The sequence below is a fragment of the Protobothrops mucrosquamatus genome, unplaced genomic scaffold, assembly GCF_001527695.2.
Source record: "Protobothrops mucrosquamatus isolate PMUCROS unplaced genomic scaffold, P.Mucros_1.0 scaffold711, whole genome shotgun sequence".
Classification (NCBI taxonomy): Eukaryota; Metazoa; Chordata; class Lepidosauria; order Squamata; family Viperidae; genus Protobothrops; species Protobothrops mucrosquamatus.
In genome coordinates, this window is record NW_015386992.1 from 212121 (window position 1) to 227422 (window position 15302).

Here is a 15302-nt window from a genome sequence, read left to right on the forward strand (position 1 = left end):
TATCCAAAAGTTCTTCTGTTTGTTTCAAAGTCTGCAGTGAGGACTTGGCTAGAGCCTCTTGTAAATCTTTAAGTGTAATGGAGGGAGGAGGTGTTGGTGGGGGAGATCTAGGTTTTTGTTGTTGAGTTTGCACCACAGGAGAAGAAATAGCTGTTTTAGACAACGCAGGAACAGTATGTTTTGAAGCCATTCTGCCAAATTATTTTTCTTTTCTTTTCTTTTAAAAGTCACAGGAAATATAAACTTAAAAAACTTGATTTTAAATTGAAAAAAAGTTAAAATCCATTAAAATCCACACCCGGAAAGAAAGTGAAAGTTTTCCTTTTGTTAAGAAGAAAGGAATGCTTCCGCGGCCATTTTCTTATCACTTTCACTTATAGCAAGCAAAGAATTCCAATAAATCTTCGAGTTAAAGTCACTTTTTAACTAAAATAAAGATCCCCTGACAGATTCCGTCTGTTTCAAAAGTTACTCACAAGCAGCTACATTGTAACAGCAGTGGCAGCGACGTCTGGCTTCGCTCCAAGGAACGAAAGCACACCGAGCTGCGGAGAAGAGGCTAGGACTCCGGGGGAGTTCTCTCCTAAACCCCCCCAGAAACGCTCCTGGGGGGATTAGGGAACTCAACCCCTATCCCAGCCAAACTCACTTTCTCCCCTTCGCCCGGGGAGAAAGTTCCGAGCCGCAAAACAGCTGATCCGCGCTGTTTTGACAGCTTTGACGCAGTCCCGGGCTGGAGGCTCAGGAAAAAGTCTCCTCCGGTGGCGCCTCGCCACAGGAAGCTTCCCCAATGATGGAAACTTGAGGAGGGTGCAGACCACAATATAAGTTTAACCCTAATGAATCACTCCACTGTAGTGGTTAAGAAATTTGATTATGCTCAGGAGATACCAGATCCTCTTAACCATACATGACTTTGGGCCAGTTATTTTTTCTCATGTCAATCTCTTTGTAATGTGGTTATTGTGGGGACAAAATAAAAGGTGATAGCTCAGTATACCACAATGAATTTTAAAAAGTTAAACATCTACTGTATCAAACAAGAAAGAAATACATAAAGGTCATGAGCAATATTACATGTAACAATATTAGACATAACCTTATTATATTTTCTTCTCATTTGACTCTGTATTATGCTTATGCACAGTTTATGCATGCTGCATTTTTTAGCAACTTCTTAAAGAAACTATATATTTTCCAGGTATCACATAACAGCTGTGCAACAGTGTGATAACTATAGTGTATGTCCATATCCATGCTGAAACATAGTTTTAGAAAGAAAATTTAAATATTCTTGATTTACATTCAAAATCATTATACATATTGCTCTGGTAATCTTTAATGTTACAAATATTAAAATTGCATTAAAATGTTTGGAAAAAAATATTAAAATTGTAATATTAAGAGATCTCCAGATTTTTCTGATATGTTAAAATATGCAAGCCAATATATCCAGTGCAGTCTTATTCTTCCCATATTAATCAATCAATCAAAATAGAACTAGAAGGGACCTTGGAGGTTTTCTAGTCCAATCCCCTGCTCAAGCAGGAGACCCAATACAATTTCAGACAAGTGACTGTCCAGTCTCTTCTTAACCTCTAGTGTTGAAGCACCCACAACTTCTGAATGCAAGCTGTTCCACTACTTAATTGTTCTTACTGTTAGGAAGTTTCTTAATTTCAGAAGTGTGCAGAAGTAATCAAGGAGAGAAGCAACCTAGAACTAAAAAGAAATTTCCTGACAGAACAATTAATCAGTGGAACAACTTGCCTCCAGAAGTTGTGAATGCTCCAACACTGAAAGTTTTTAAGAAGATATTGGACAACCATTTGTCTGAAATCATATAGGTTTCCTGTCTGAGCAGGGAGTTGGACTAGAAGACATCCAAGGTCCCTTCCAACTCCGTTATTCTATTTTATTATACAGAGAACTCTCTTCTGTAACTTAGAGAAACTAATACTAAAGAAATACCAGGTTTTTTTATATTTAAGTTCTGTTTTCTTTCTTATTTTATAGAACAATTTATTACAATTTGGTAATATCCTCAATGTAATTACTAATTTAATTAGTTTTACTTCAATGTCGTCTTTCAGTTCCAGGAATATGATTGAACCCATTGAAACAGGTACAATTATCACCCAATCACCTGGAAAACAACAACAAAACAAAATTATTTTTGTTGGAAAACGTCAATGAGCTTTTTTATTTGATTTATTTATAATTTTCATTTGGTAATTCTTCCTCTATAATTATCCATTTAACCATGATAACATCTGAGTTCCTCATGGATCTCAAATGAGTTGAACAGAAGTGAAATACAACAAAATAAAAGGGAATGAGAAAACACAACACAATATTCCAACCTGGGCTCAAAGATAGTTAGAATACTGAATTTTGATCATTGTTACTTATGCTGGGACTTGGACTATCTGAATTAATGAAAGACAGATCTGGGAGAGATGAATTGGCTTAAAGAAAAATTGCTTCATTCAGCATGGTGGTATTTGAAGCATTAATTATAGTGCTTTTACCCAGAGTGGTGTGCATGATTCCTAATGCTAAATGCAGCATAAGTGAGCCTCTTCCTTTTCTTCACCAACAGTATGAACCTGGAGAACTGATTGTTGTAGGCATTCTGTCTAAGATCTACATATTCTATGCAGTGATGGACTTCAGAGAAGCACCGTCTAGTAATCTCTTTGATGAAACCTTGTAATTTGATTTTAAACACAGAGACACATACTTTATAATCTTATTTGAGATGGTTTCCTCATAGGCAGTGAATAACATTCTATATAATGAGAGAAAAAGATTATGCGTAATCTATATTTGTTGAGCTGTGACTTTCCATCTCATTAACATTTTGTGGGTCCAAGAAAGACTTTCAAAGAAGGGAACACATCTGTATTTTTTTCATAATGTATAGATAATGAATTATGTTTTATTCAATACATAGTAATATTTAATACACTCAGGTTAAACTACATAGGGTTTTTAAAAAGACAGGGGCCTTTATCAAATATCTTATTTCTATGCTTCCGTGTTTTTACTGTAGTAATGATCAGGATAAAATTGAAAACTAAAGTGTCAAAATTAAAGAGTTTGAGTAAATTGTGATTTTATGTTAATATGCAGAAAAGTGAACAAGAAAGTATTTTAAGAAACCACATAAACACTGGGCTGGTATTTGCTTCAACACCATGTATTTGAAATACTTCATGCTCCAAAGTTATTTCCCTGTTGAAAATAGTGTTATAAAATAATTTATTTAGGAAGGACAGAAATCATTACTGTAACCAATATATTTCAAGTGTTTAGAGTACTGAACTTGTAAAAACAGGTGAGAACATGAATGCTAATTCTTTAAAAAAAATATGTTACAGTGAACTCTGCTAATTCTCATTTCTTGAACTATGTGAAAGAATATATAATTTTCCTTTCAGAGTGATGACGCCGATCTATCAACAATTCTTAGCTTTGCAATTTGCAGTCAAGAAGATCAATGAAAATCCTCATATTTTATCCAATCACACCCTGGGCTTCCATATCTATAACAGTTATTTTACTGCAACATGGACTTATCGTGCCTCATTAGAACTGTTCTGTACCAAGGAGAGATTCATCCCAAACTACAGGTGTGACATGAAGAAAAGACCAATAGCTGCCATTGGGGGACCAACATCTGCAATTGGAGACCACATGACCACTATCCTGTCCCTCTACAAAATGCCACAGGTACAATGCCTGCATAGAAAAATGATGTTTTTGAAGTCTTTCATGTCTTCTTTCCAGTGGTGTTTGTTTGTCCTGGGGTAGAGGTAGGGTGAGAGAATTAGGGAATAAATGGGCCCATTGTATTTTATAAAGTCTTAAACTTTATTTGCTTGATTTAATTAGTTATATATTAATAGGTTTATTTAGGCCTCGTTTATCTATTCTTTTTATTGTAAATTGTTTACCTGTTTCATATACCAACATGCTTTTAGGGTTAATGATGCTTAGACCTCTAATAATCTACTTTAATTGACATTTCTTGATTTTTATCTCTACTTAAATTTCAAGGGTTATTTTATATACACAAATTGTGGAGTCACAGTATTAATATTATTATTATTATTTAAATAAACTTACACTAACAACGACAATGACAGCGACAACAACAACAACAAAAATAATAACAATAACAATAATATAGTTGGAAGGGACCTTGGAGGTCTTCTAGTCCAACCCCCTGCTCAGGCAGGAAATGCTATACCATTTCAGACATCCTTTCTCTTATATGCTTTTTAAAACAGAAAGAATAGAAAGAAAAAATGGGAAATGAAATGGAGAAGAAAAATATATTTTGTAAACTGAATTGTAGAGAAAGAAACCAATTAAAATTACAGGGTATTCATTGTATCCCTGGATAGTATCTTCTTAGATGATAAAAATAAATACACTAGCTGCACAAAGCTGCAAACTAATAGACCACAGAGCTTGTTGAGAATATTTTATTATCTCTGAAGGTAATTTTTTTCAACATGTATCATATTCAAAACTAGAGATTGCAATGAAAGTTCTGCTTTATTAATAAGATGCAAATATAGATGTTCCCTGAAATGCAGAGATGATCTGATGGAAACATTACCCACTGGGTCAATTTCACCAAAGCAGACCTACTTACGTTCCAGTGTCTACCAATTGTTCCAATATGTAATTAAATTCTACCTATCTTCTGCTCATTTATTTCTATGGAAAATTAGATAATTCATAACTTCTCAGTTACTTCCCTTAGTATTTCAAATTTCACATGTAAAGTATTCAATAATTCAATAATTCAAGTAATCAAACAACGAATCAGCGAACACCTAGAGGCAAACAAAGTCATTACTAAAAGCCAACAAGGGTTTGTCAAAAACAGATCATGCCAGATAAATCTTATTGCATTTTTTGACCAAGTGACAAAATTAGAGGACCAGAGGAATGCTGTGGATATAATTTATTGGACTTCAGTAAGGCATTTGACAAAGTAGACCACAACCTACTACTTGAGAAGATAGAAAAATGCGGGTTAGACAGCATCACCACCAGATGGATCCGTAGCTGGCTGACTGGCCGTACTCAGCATGTGGTCCTCAATGGAACCACATCTACATGGACGGAAGTGTGTAGTGGGGTGCCCCAGGGCTCTGTTCTGGGCCCAGTACTCTTCAACACTTTCATCAATGATCTGGACGAGGGGATAGATGGGGAACTCATCAAATTTGCAGACGACACCAAGCTGGCAGGAATAGCCAACACTCCAGAAGACAGGCTTAGGATACAGAAGGATCTGGACAGACTTGAACACTGGGCGCTATGTAACAAAATGAAATTCAATGGTGAAAAAAGCAAGGTTCTACATTTAGGCAAGAAAACAAATGTATAGGTATAGTATAGGGGGTACCTTGCTCAATAGTAGTAACTGTGAGAGGGATCTCGGAGTCCTAGTGGACAATCATTTAAATATGAGCCAGCAGTGTGCCAAAAAAGCCAACACAGTGCTAGGATGCATTAACAGAGGGATAGAATCAAGATCACATGAAGTATTAATACCACTTTACAATGCCTTGGTAAGGCCACACTTGGAATACTGCATCCAGTTTTGGCCACCAAGATGTAAAAAAGATGTTGAGATCCTAGAAAGATTACAGAGAAGAGCAACAAAGATGATTAGGGGACTAGAGGCTAAAGCATATAAGGAACAGTTGCTGGAATTGGGTATGTCTAGTTTAAAGAAGAGAAGGACGAGGGGGGACATGATAGCAGTGTTCCAATATCTCAGGGGCTGCCACAAAGAAGAGGGAGTCAAGCTATTTTCCAAAGCGCCTGAAGGCAGGACAAGAAGCAACTGGTGGAAACTAACCAAAGAGAGAAGCAACCTAGAACTAAGAAGAAATTTCCGGACAGTTAGAACAATTAACCAGTGGAACAACCTGCCTCCAGAAGCGGTGAACGCGCCAACACTGGAAGTTTTTAAGAAGAAACTGGACAGCCATTTGTCCGAAATGGTATAGGGTTTCCTGCCTGAGCAAGGGGTTGGACTAGATGACCTCCAAGGTCCCTTCCAACTTTATCATCATCATCATCATCATCATCATCATCATCATCATCATCATCATCATCATCATCATCATCATCATCATCATCATTACTATTATTATTTTTATTATTATTATTGCTGCAATAGAAGCTCAAACTCACAATTAATTCTTAATTTCTAATTTCTGGGCTTTTGTTTTGTCTAACCTTTTCTTCTCCCTATAAAATGGAATATGATTTTCCCCCAATCCACTTTTCCATCTCTTTCCTCAGTTCATCTATGGCTCAACTCCAGAGATAAATGAAAAAGCACAGGTTGTTTTATACCAACAGATGTTCCCAAATGTGCACTATGAATATAATGGAATTCTTCAATTGATGCTCCACTTCCAGTGGAGTTGGATTGGGATGTTGTATACAAATAGTGAGAATGGTGAAAGATTTGTACAAGATGTTGTACCACTGTTTTCCCTGAGTGGCATTTGTTTGGCTTTCTTTGAAACTTTGCCAGCCATTACTTATTCTAATAATATTTTCTCTTCTGTGGAAGCTGGGATTGAAACATTCAAAGTTATTATTAGAAGCTCTGCTAATGTAGTGTTAATCCATGGTGAAGCTGAAGATATGATTATTTTGAGGATAATTCCCACCGTATCCCAAATGGAAGAGATATCATTATTGGCAAATATTAAAGTGTGGGTGCTGACAGCTCAGATGCATTTCACATCACTTCCTTTCCAAAGGAATGATGACATAGACTTCCTCCATGGTGCTCTCTCCTTTGCAATTCACTCAAGGGAGGTTTTGGGATTCCGGGAATTTCTTCAGATGAGAAAGCCTAACATGAAAAAAGAAGATGCCATTATCAAGCTCTTCTGGAAAAATGCATTTGAATGTACATTCTCCAACTCCATGAATGGGGAAAAAGATGCAGCCATCTGCACTGGTGAAGAAAAACTGGAAAATCTTCCTTCATCTGTATTTGAAATGGACATGACTAGCCACAGCTACAGTGTCTATAATGCTGTCTTTGCAGTGGCACATGCTTTGCAAGACATCCAAGCATCCATATTCAGATACCAAGCAGGAGATTGTGAAGCCAAGCTCAACCTTCTGAAACAACATCCATGGAAGGTAAAGTTCTAAGCAAGGAAACTGTAAATTGCAGAGGGATTATCATATTTGAAGGTAAAGTAATATAACCTAGATTGGGGAGGATGCTATTCTACTGAGACTTTCTAGAATCTAGATATGAATATTTATCTAGACATAGGATTCTCTCTAACTATAACTTTAAAATTATGTATTTTAGTGTGTGAGATATGGGATATGTTGTTGATTATTTATTTCATTCCACCTTATATAGAACAAAAATAGATAAGAACACTTAGGTGAAATGTGTCATAGTTCCAATCACTAAACTATCACAGTTTCAAGCACACGTTCCAAATTGTTGAAAAGGAAATCAGTTTTTTTCAAAATAAAAAGATGAATATTACTTAGTGCTAGAATGAAAGTGAAATATCTATTTATCTTTAGCTGATCACAAATCGTTAAGCAAGTTCTTGTAATTTATTGGATAGGAAACCTCCAGGAAAAACAAGTATATATTTGTTGCAAACTTCAAAAACAGATCCTTTATCTATTAATTTAATTGATTATATAATATCATATCATTGTCAATTTTTACCCACATTGTAGACAGATTTTCTCTAGGACAAATTATTCTAATCTATCCCTAATTATCCCTTTCAGATCTTCTATTGGTGCACCCATTGCCACTATAACTGAGTGCATCTGCCTTTCTGCTGGTCTTCCTCTTCTTTTCTTTATTTTCACCTTTCTCAGCATTAACACCTCTAGGAAGCAAGATCTCCATGTAATATATATTAATTTCTACATTACAAATATTCTCCTTATTAAATGTGCTTGAAAAACTTATCCACTAATCATTTAAACATAGTGGACAATCACTTAAATATGATCCAGCTGTGTGTGGCAGCAGCCAAAAAAGCTAATGCAATCCTTGATTGCATAAACAGAGGCATAGAATCAACATCATGTGAGGTATTAGTACCATTTTATAAAACTTTAGTAAGACCACATCTGAAATATTGCATCCAGTTTTGGTTACCACGTTACAAAAAAGATGTTGAGACTTTTGAAAAAGTGCAGATAAGAGCAACTAAGATGATTTAGGGCCTGGAGACTAAAACATATAAAAAACGGTTGCAGGAATTGGGTATGGCTAGTCTGGAGAAAAGAAGGACTAGGGTGACATGATAGCAGTATTCCAATATTTGAGAGGCTGTCACAAAGAAGTGCTTTTCCAAAGCACCAGAGGACAGGACCAAAAATAATGTATGGAAACTAATCGAGGAGAGAAGCAACCTGGAACTAAGGAGAAACTTCCTGACAGTGAGAACAATTAACCAGTGGAACATCTTGCCTTCAGAAGTGGATACTTCATCACTGGAGGTTTCTACAAAGAGACTGGACAGCCACTTGTCTGACATGATATAGGGTCTCCTGCTTGGACTAGAAGATCTTCAAGCTCCCTTCCAGTTCTATTCTAATTCTAATTATTTTATTTTCACTTGACATAAATTAGAATCAGATATGTTTTATTCTGTTTGTGCCTGTTTGTTTTTCATAGACTTAGTACTTTTATTAAATTGTGCTGCTTTGTAGGTTTTATTATCTTTGAACAATCTCAAGCCTATACACTAAAAACGCAAGCATAATCAACCAGTATTACCTTGCCTTCTAGACCTCTTAAACCTCTTAAAGAGTTCATTCTCTGCATTCTCCAAAGAGGAAGGAACATTATTCTTAATGGAATTAAATTTCTACTGTACTCTTTTGCCTTCTTTCTTAAATTTAGCTCAACCAGCTTGTAAGAAAGGTGTCTTTCAATAATACTGCTGGGGAAAAAGTTTCCTTCAGTCAGAATGGAGAGTTAGAGGTTGGATTTGATATTATGAACTGGATTGTATTTCCAAACCAGTCTTTTGTGAGAGTCAGAATTGGAAGGATCAATGGCATGGGTTCTCAAGAAATAAAGTTTTCTTCTCCTGACGAATCTATTGTGTGGCCCAGAAGATTTAATCAGGTATGGTCCAATTGCAATTTAGATTATTTTCCATAATTATTCCATTGTTAGAAATGTTTACACATCCAACATCCCATTTTCCAGTTCCATTCGGAAATAAAACCCTGCATGGCTTTTTTCTGCTCACATATATTGTCCAGGCCATGAGGAAGGAAAAATATGGGGACATATGTAAGGTGGTTTGGGATTCTATAAGTCATATGCACCTGTTATAATAATTCTAATTTGTGTTTATTGTGCAAAGACTGAATAGCTAGCAAAGGATAAATATAACTAAAATATTTGGAATAAGATAAAATGGTTTAGCAGATAAAATAATTTCACAAATAAGTACACAAAGTGGTAACAGATAATAGAAGTCTCACTAGGAGTTCATCGATATTCATTTGCATCTGTTCTTTTCTCCTTTTATATATGTCAACTTTAACCACTGAAATAACTTACTGAACTGGAATATCATAGTCAACCATCTATAGATGATTCTGCCACATTTACAGAAAATTCTATTTCAAAGAAGTGGAAATTATGGGATTAACTTATATAAAACACTGAAAAATACCTTTCCAATCAGTAATGAGATGTCAGGGGAACACAGAGAAAGTGTTTTCCTAGTGGTTTCCAATGTGTAGAGCATACTGTACTAGGATGTTTTGGGACATTTAAAATGAAACATTTCACAATGTTGTTGTACAATGTTTTCTTCCTGTCTAGTTTATTCTTGCTTTACTAATTTTTAGTTTATTATCCTTGCTTTGATATTCCTATGGTACAGCATGATTTTATACTTAGTACAGTAGATATTCTTTTCACTGAAAACCAGCAGAAGCTATTCTAGACTGTGCCAGTATAAAATGTTGTAGATTCAAAAGATGGAGCACAATGCTCACACCTTATTACCAGTCAGGATTATTGAGTTCCAGTTCATAGGAGAAACAGGAATGGGAACAGGAACAAGAACCAGAGTAAGAGCAAAAACAAAAGAAATGGAAGGACTTTGATAGGAGTTGTAACTTACGGAGTAGGGAATTCTGGGCTCTGATTTGCTGGTAGTTATCTAGAGCCACAGAGGGTGGATCAAATTATTTTTAGTTGATGGGAGGAGGAAAGTTCATACTATTGCTAAGGAGATAGCAGTGTTTGGAAATGGTCTTTTCCACCTATGTTAATGAATAATGGGAGATTAGGTGCATGCTTGTTATCTAGAACTAGATTACAGGGGTATCAAACTGCCTGCCCATGGGCCGGTTGCATCATATGGGGACCGCACCCACCCCAGCTCCGCCAATGCGAAAAAAGTCGTAATACGTCGTAGCACGTCACATGACATGGTGAGTTTGACACCTATGAACTAGAATGTCTGTGAATTTTCACCCAGTTACACTGTTGCAGTTTCTTTAATGGGTCTGCTGTTGAGTACTTGCAAAGGCTGAATCCTCGTTATCTTTTGTTGGTTTAGTCCTCATGAGTCATACTTCTTTTCTTCTGGCCTGACCAGATTAAGGAGGCTTAGTTTTAGGACAGAAATAGTCACTTCATCTCTGAGGGGATTATGTAAATGAGGGAGGGAAGTTAAACATGAAACCTGATCTTGTTTCTGAACTTCTGGGAGGGACCTTCCATTTCTGTTTTGCCCAAGAGAGTATAACAAATAGATCAATATGCAAATAAGTAATAAAAGTACAATCTTGCCACTCAAAAGCATTCTCTCTTTTCATAATGGATAGGTACAGCCACTTTCTCTGTGTAATAGCAAGTGCCATTCAGGATACATTAAAAAAATGATAGAATCAAAGCCATTTTGCTGCTATGATTGTCTTCAGTGTCCTGATGGGAAGATTGCTAACAAGGAAGGTAAGATATAAGCAGAAAGCTGAAGGATCTACTGACATCAATAATTACACACATATCTTCTCTTAGTATTTAAAAATAGATGCTGATCATGAAGTTTTAATTCACCAAGGAATATCACAGTATTAAAAAACAGAGAAAAGAAGAAGAACCCCTGTTGGGTTGTCTGAGTTTGCTTATCTTGTTTTATATTTTATTACCATCTACCATCATCAATGCATGGGGAAATTACAAAATAAATAAAAACAGCCAGAAAAATTCATTCTTCCATGGAGTGATGATCTTATGCAGCTCAATAATGAAATTACTGCAGGAACAGTAGCAAGCTCAGAGAACCACAAGAATCCAAATATATGTACAGCTGAAATAGGGACTGCACTTAAATAAAACTAAAAAAATCACAGAGACAAAGGCCAGAAAAATGATGGCAATGAATCATGCTTCATGCATGCTGTGATGTAGACTGATTCTCCTTACCAAGGAAAATAGGTAAGCATGTAATGTTGCAAATCTACCAGACATGTGAAGAAGAAAAAAGAGCATTGGAAGAATAACTGAGGTATAGTGAAGAAGATACATTGAAGCTAGTATGCCAGCTTTACTCAGAATAGCTTATATCCTCCAATGATTCCTTTAACTCCATCAAATATTAACATCTGCCTATCCCATGTTCTTGTGAAGGACTCAATAGGTGGATGAAAATGCCAAAATCAGTCTAAACATCTGCCTGTCCAACTGTGTAGCAAACCTTAATATCAATAACATCTCCCTATTCCAGGTCCATGGGAAGTACTCAATAGAGGGACAAAAATGTCAAATCCTATCAAAATATGTGGCTGACTATGCAACCAACAATAATAATTTCAAATGCAAATTAAAATAAAAGCAGAATTCACACTGGACTTCTTGGTTTCTTTATATTATTTGAGCTTCTGAAATCTTAAATAGTGAAATCACTCTTAATTTTGTGATTCTTACATTGTGATGCCATGAAGAGTTGTTAATGTGTCTTTGAAAATTAAAATGAACAGTGCTGTAAAATATTTCATGTTTATTTGCAGTAGAAATAATTCAAAACTCTATCTCCATGATCCCCAGCTTTTAATTAGTGAATTTTGTATGTGATTTTCAACAAGGCAAATGAGATTTCAGGCTAAAAAGCCATGCAGAAACAGAATATTTACAAATTACCAATTCAAATTCCAGTTAAAAATATCACAAGTTCACAAACCTCCACATCATGATGACTTTTTAATATGCATAAAGCAAATATAATAATGTTGATTGGTTATAAAGAAACATTTTCAGAGTCATCCCAGATGACTTTCATTTACTTGAAATGCAATATATGCCCTGCCTTATTTGCCTTTACTGAGGTTAGATGCATATGCAAATTATAGAAATTTGTTTGGATTTCACATTCTAAGTCAAAACAATTATTATTTACCTGTTAGTTTCTTATTTAATTAATGAATGGGATTTCAGAACTATCCTGTTTCTAAACTAATGTTTTTTCCCCTAGATATGGATGACTGTTTCCATTGTTCAGAAGATCAGTACCCAAACAATAGCCAAGATCTGTGTCTCCCCAAACCATTAACATTCTTGATGTACAAAGAAATTTTGGGGACCATTTTAGCCAGCTCTGCTATTTTCTGTTCTTTCATTACAATTGTAGTCCTCTGGATTTTTATTAATCATCAGGATACTTCTCTTGTTAAAGCCAATAACAGGAACCTGACCTATGTTCTCCTGTTTGCTCTTTTGTTATCTTTTCTTTGTACTTTGCTATTTATTGGCCAACCATCCAAGGTGACATGCATTTTTCGTCAAACTGCTTTTGGAATTGTCTTCTCAGTGGTCATTTCTTGTGTTTTAGCCAAAACTGTCATTGTGGTTCTGGCTTTTATGGCCACCAAGCCTGGGACCAAGATCACCAAGTGGGTAGGGAACAAACTTGCCATGTCTGTAGTATTTGGCTGCTCCTTTGTTCAAGGGATTATGTGCACTGTGTGGCTGATAACATCTCCCCCATTCCCTGATGCTAACATGAGTTCAATGGCAGAAGAAATAATTCTGGAATGCAATGAAGGATCCAACTACATGTTCTACTGTGTCTTGGGCTACCTGGGTTTCCTTGCCTTTATTAGCTTCATAGTGGCTTTCCTAGCAAGGAAATTGCCTGATGTTTTCAATGAAGCCAAGTTTATCACTTTCAGCATGTTGATCTTCTGCAGTGTCTGGTTGTCCTTCGTTCCAACATACCTGAGCACCAAGGGAAAATATATGGTTGCTGTGGAGATTTTCTCTATCATAACCTCCAGTGTTGGAATATTGATTTGTATCTTTTTCCCCAAATGTTTTATCATTATATGGAGACCTGATTTAAATAAGAAAGAAAGGCTAAGCATAAAAAATCATTAGAAGAATATATACCTGAATGACCTTTAATTCTTTTGAATTAGTCAATAGTGCTTTAACTCTGTATTGAGGTGTGTGTGCGTGTATGTATATGTATGTATATATTTTGTGTGTGTGTGTGTGTGTGTATAGTTATACCTGTACCTATACATATGCATATATTCATTCTTATACTATGGGTGGTATGTGGTTTCCTCAATCTCAGGTCCTCTATGAAAGGGTTAGGGTTAGGGTCTGGGAAATTGAGAGTTCTGCATAACACTTTAATCATTCCTAGACTGCATTCTTCTGATGTTCACACAGAGAATTCTGATGACGTTTATGAGATATTTTGGAGCCACTCTCTCAGTGTAGGATAACAGCCTTGAGTTCTTGAACTATCACTGAAACCACTTTGCCTTTTACTTTCTATATCCCGTTTCATTAATCCTTCAAGCCCTGGTACTCTTTGAGATTTTCATTCTCCTTTTTCCTGATGTTGCTGTCAGTTGGTGTCACTACATCTACTACCACTGCTGTCTTCTGATCCCTGGCTAACATCACAATGTTTGCTGATTAGTCAGTATCTGCCTGACTGTTTGGATCTGGAAGTCTCACAGGATCTTAGATATGTTATTCTCCACAACATTCTATGGAACACCCCCCCCCCAAAAAAAAATCTGGACTTGTGATAATCTGGTCCATCAATGTACACAATGGCACTCCTTTGTTTGGCCATTTAGGGTGTAATGTACCTGCCTGCATCTTACATATTTCACTATGTGTTGGATGCCTCTGAGACCTCTCTGTAGAGTTTGTACCTTAGGTCGTGTACGATAGAACCCCGTTTCTATGTATCTGGCACCTGTTCTTGTATTGCTATGATCATGCCTCAGGATTGCCTTTATTTCAACTCTTTACAGCCCTGGTAGGATTTCCCAATGTCTGACACACAAACACAAACACACAAACACACACAGAGAGAGAGAGAGGGAGAGGGAGACTTAAATTTAATTTAATATTATTCTTGTTGCATTGTTTTTGAACACTGCTTAGTCCTATGATTGAGACAAGCTTTCAAAAATGTCTGAGGCACTGCATCAAAAGCTTTTCACTATTGCAGGGTTCCTGAACATACATACATACACACATACAAACATACATACATACATCATTCCATTTTTACTTATAGGTTGCCAGATTTCTATATGACTTTTGACTGCTTACAACTATTGTTATTACCCTATGGTGTTGTTACGTTATCCACAATGTAATGCATATAGTAGTTTGGCTACCAATTTACTAGGTCTGTTATGGTAAATGCTTGTGTGCTTCCCAAGGTGCACTACAGGAGGGCCAGCTAGCTTCACATCAGAAAGAAAGATGACCAGCTCTTTCTGTAGAGTCATCCAAGCCCCCCCCCCCCACCAGAGCCACCTTGCAAACAGGCATTACAAGCAGGAAGGTTCAGAACTGACAGGAATCTGACCACCTGCACAAAATACTAGCTTGTCTCCCCACCAAAATGGGGAGATCTATTTATCTACTCTCATTGCTTTCAAAATGCTTTCAAAATGCTAGGTGAGCAGAAGCTGAGGCAAGTGATGGGAGTTTACCCCACCATGCAATGCTAAAGTTATATCTGGGCTGACATCTTGTTCTTTTTTTTATATATATATATAATTTTTTTTATTTTATTTTTCACCATACACCATACACCAAAACTACATAAACATAAATCTTTTCTTCTAACAGAACAGTGCTTTACATTTTAAATGTTCTTTACATCTTATTTACATTTTATATACATCAATAATTATATCTTTTTCTTTCTCTGTTCTAGCCAATTATAACATTTATTCCAAATTTCATAAAATTC

General features: G+C 36.1%; 1 protein-coding gene across 1 annotated transcript; it reads left to right on the forward strand.

The window, feature by feature from the left end:
- The first annotated feature begins 3447 nt into the window (after nucleotides 1-3447).
- LOC107289518 (vomeronasal type-2 receptor 26-like) lies at nucleotides 3448-13447 on the forward strand. The gene is made up of 5 exons (XM_015818291.1): nucleotides 3448-3735; nucleotides 6337-7197; nucleotides 8948-9175; nucleotides 10900-11026; nucleotides 12546-13447. The coding sequence occupies exons 1-5, from the start codon at nucleotides 3448-3450 to the stop codon at nucleotides 13445-13447; spliced, it is 2406 nt and encodes an 801-aa protein (XP_015673777.1).
- The last annotated feature ends 1855 nt before the right edge of the window (nucleotides 13448-15302 follow it).

Coding starts and splice junctions, on each gene's coding strand:
- LOC107289518 (XM_015818291.1), top strand. CDS start 3,448: ATGACGCCGATCTATCAACAATTCTTAGCTTTGCAATTTGCAGTCAAG. Junction 9,176..10,899: donor GGCCCAGAAGATTTAATCAG/GTATGGTCCAAT, acceptor CATAATGGATAG/GTACAGCCACTTTCTCTGTG. Junction 11,027..12,545: donor GAAGATTGCTAACAAGGAAG/GTAAGATATAAG, acceptor TTTTTCCCCTAG/ATATGGATGACTGTTTCCAT.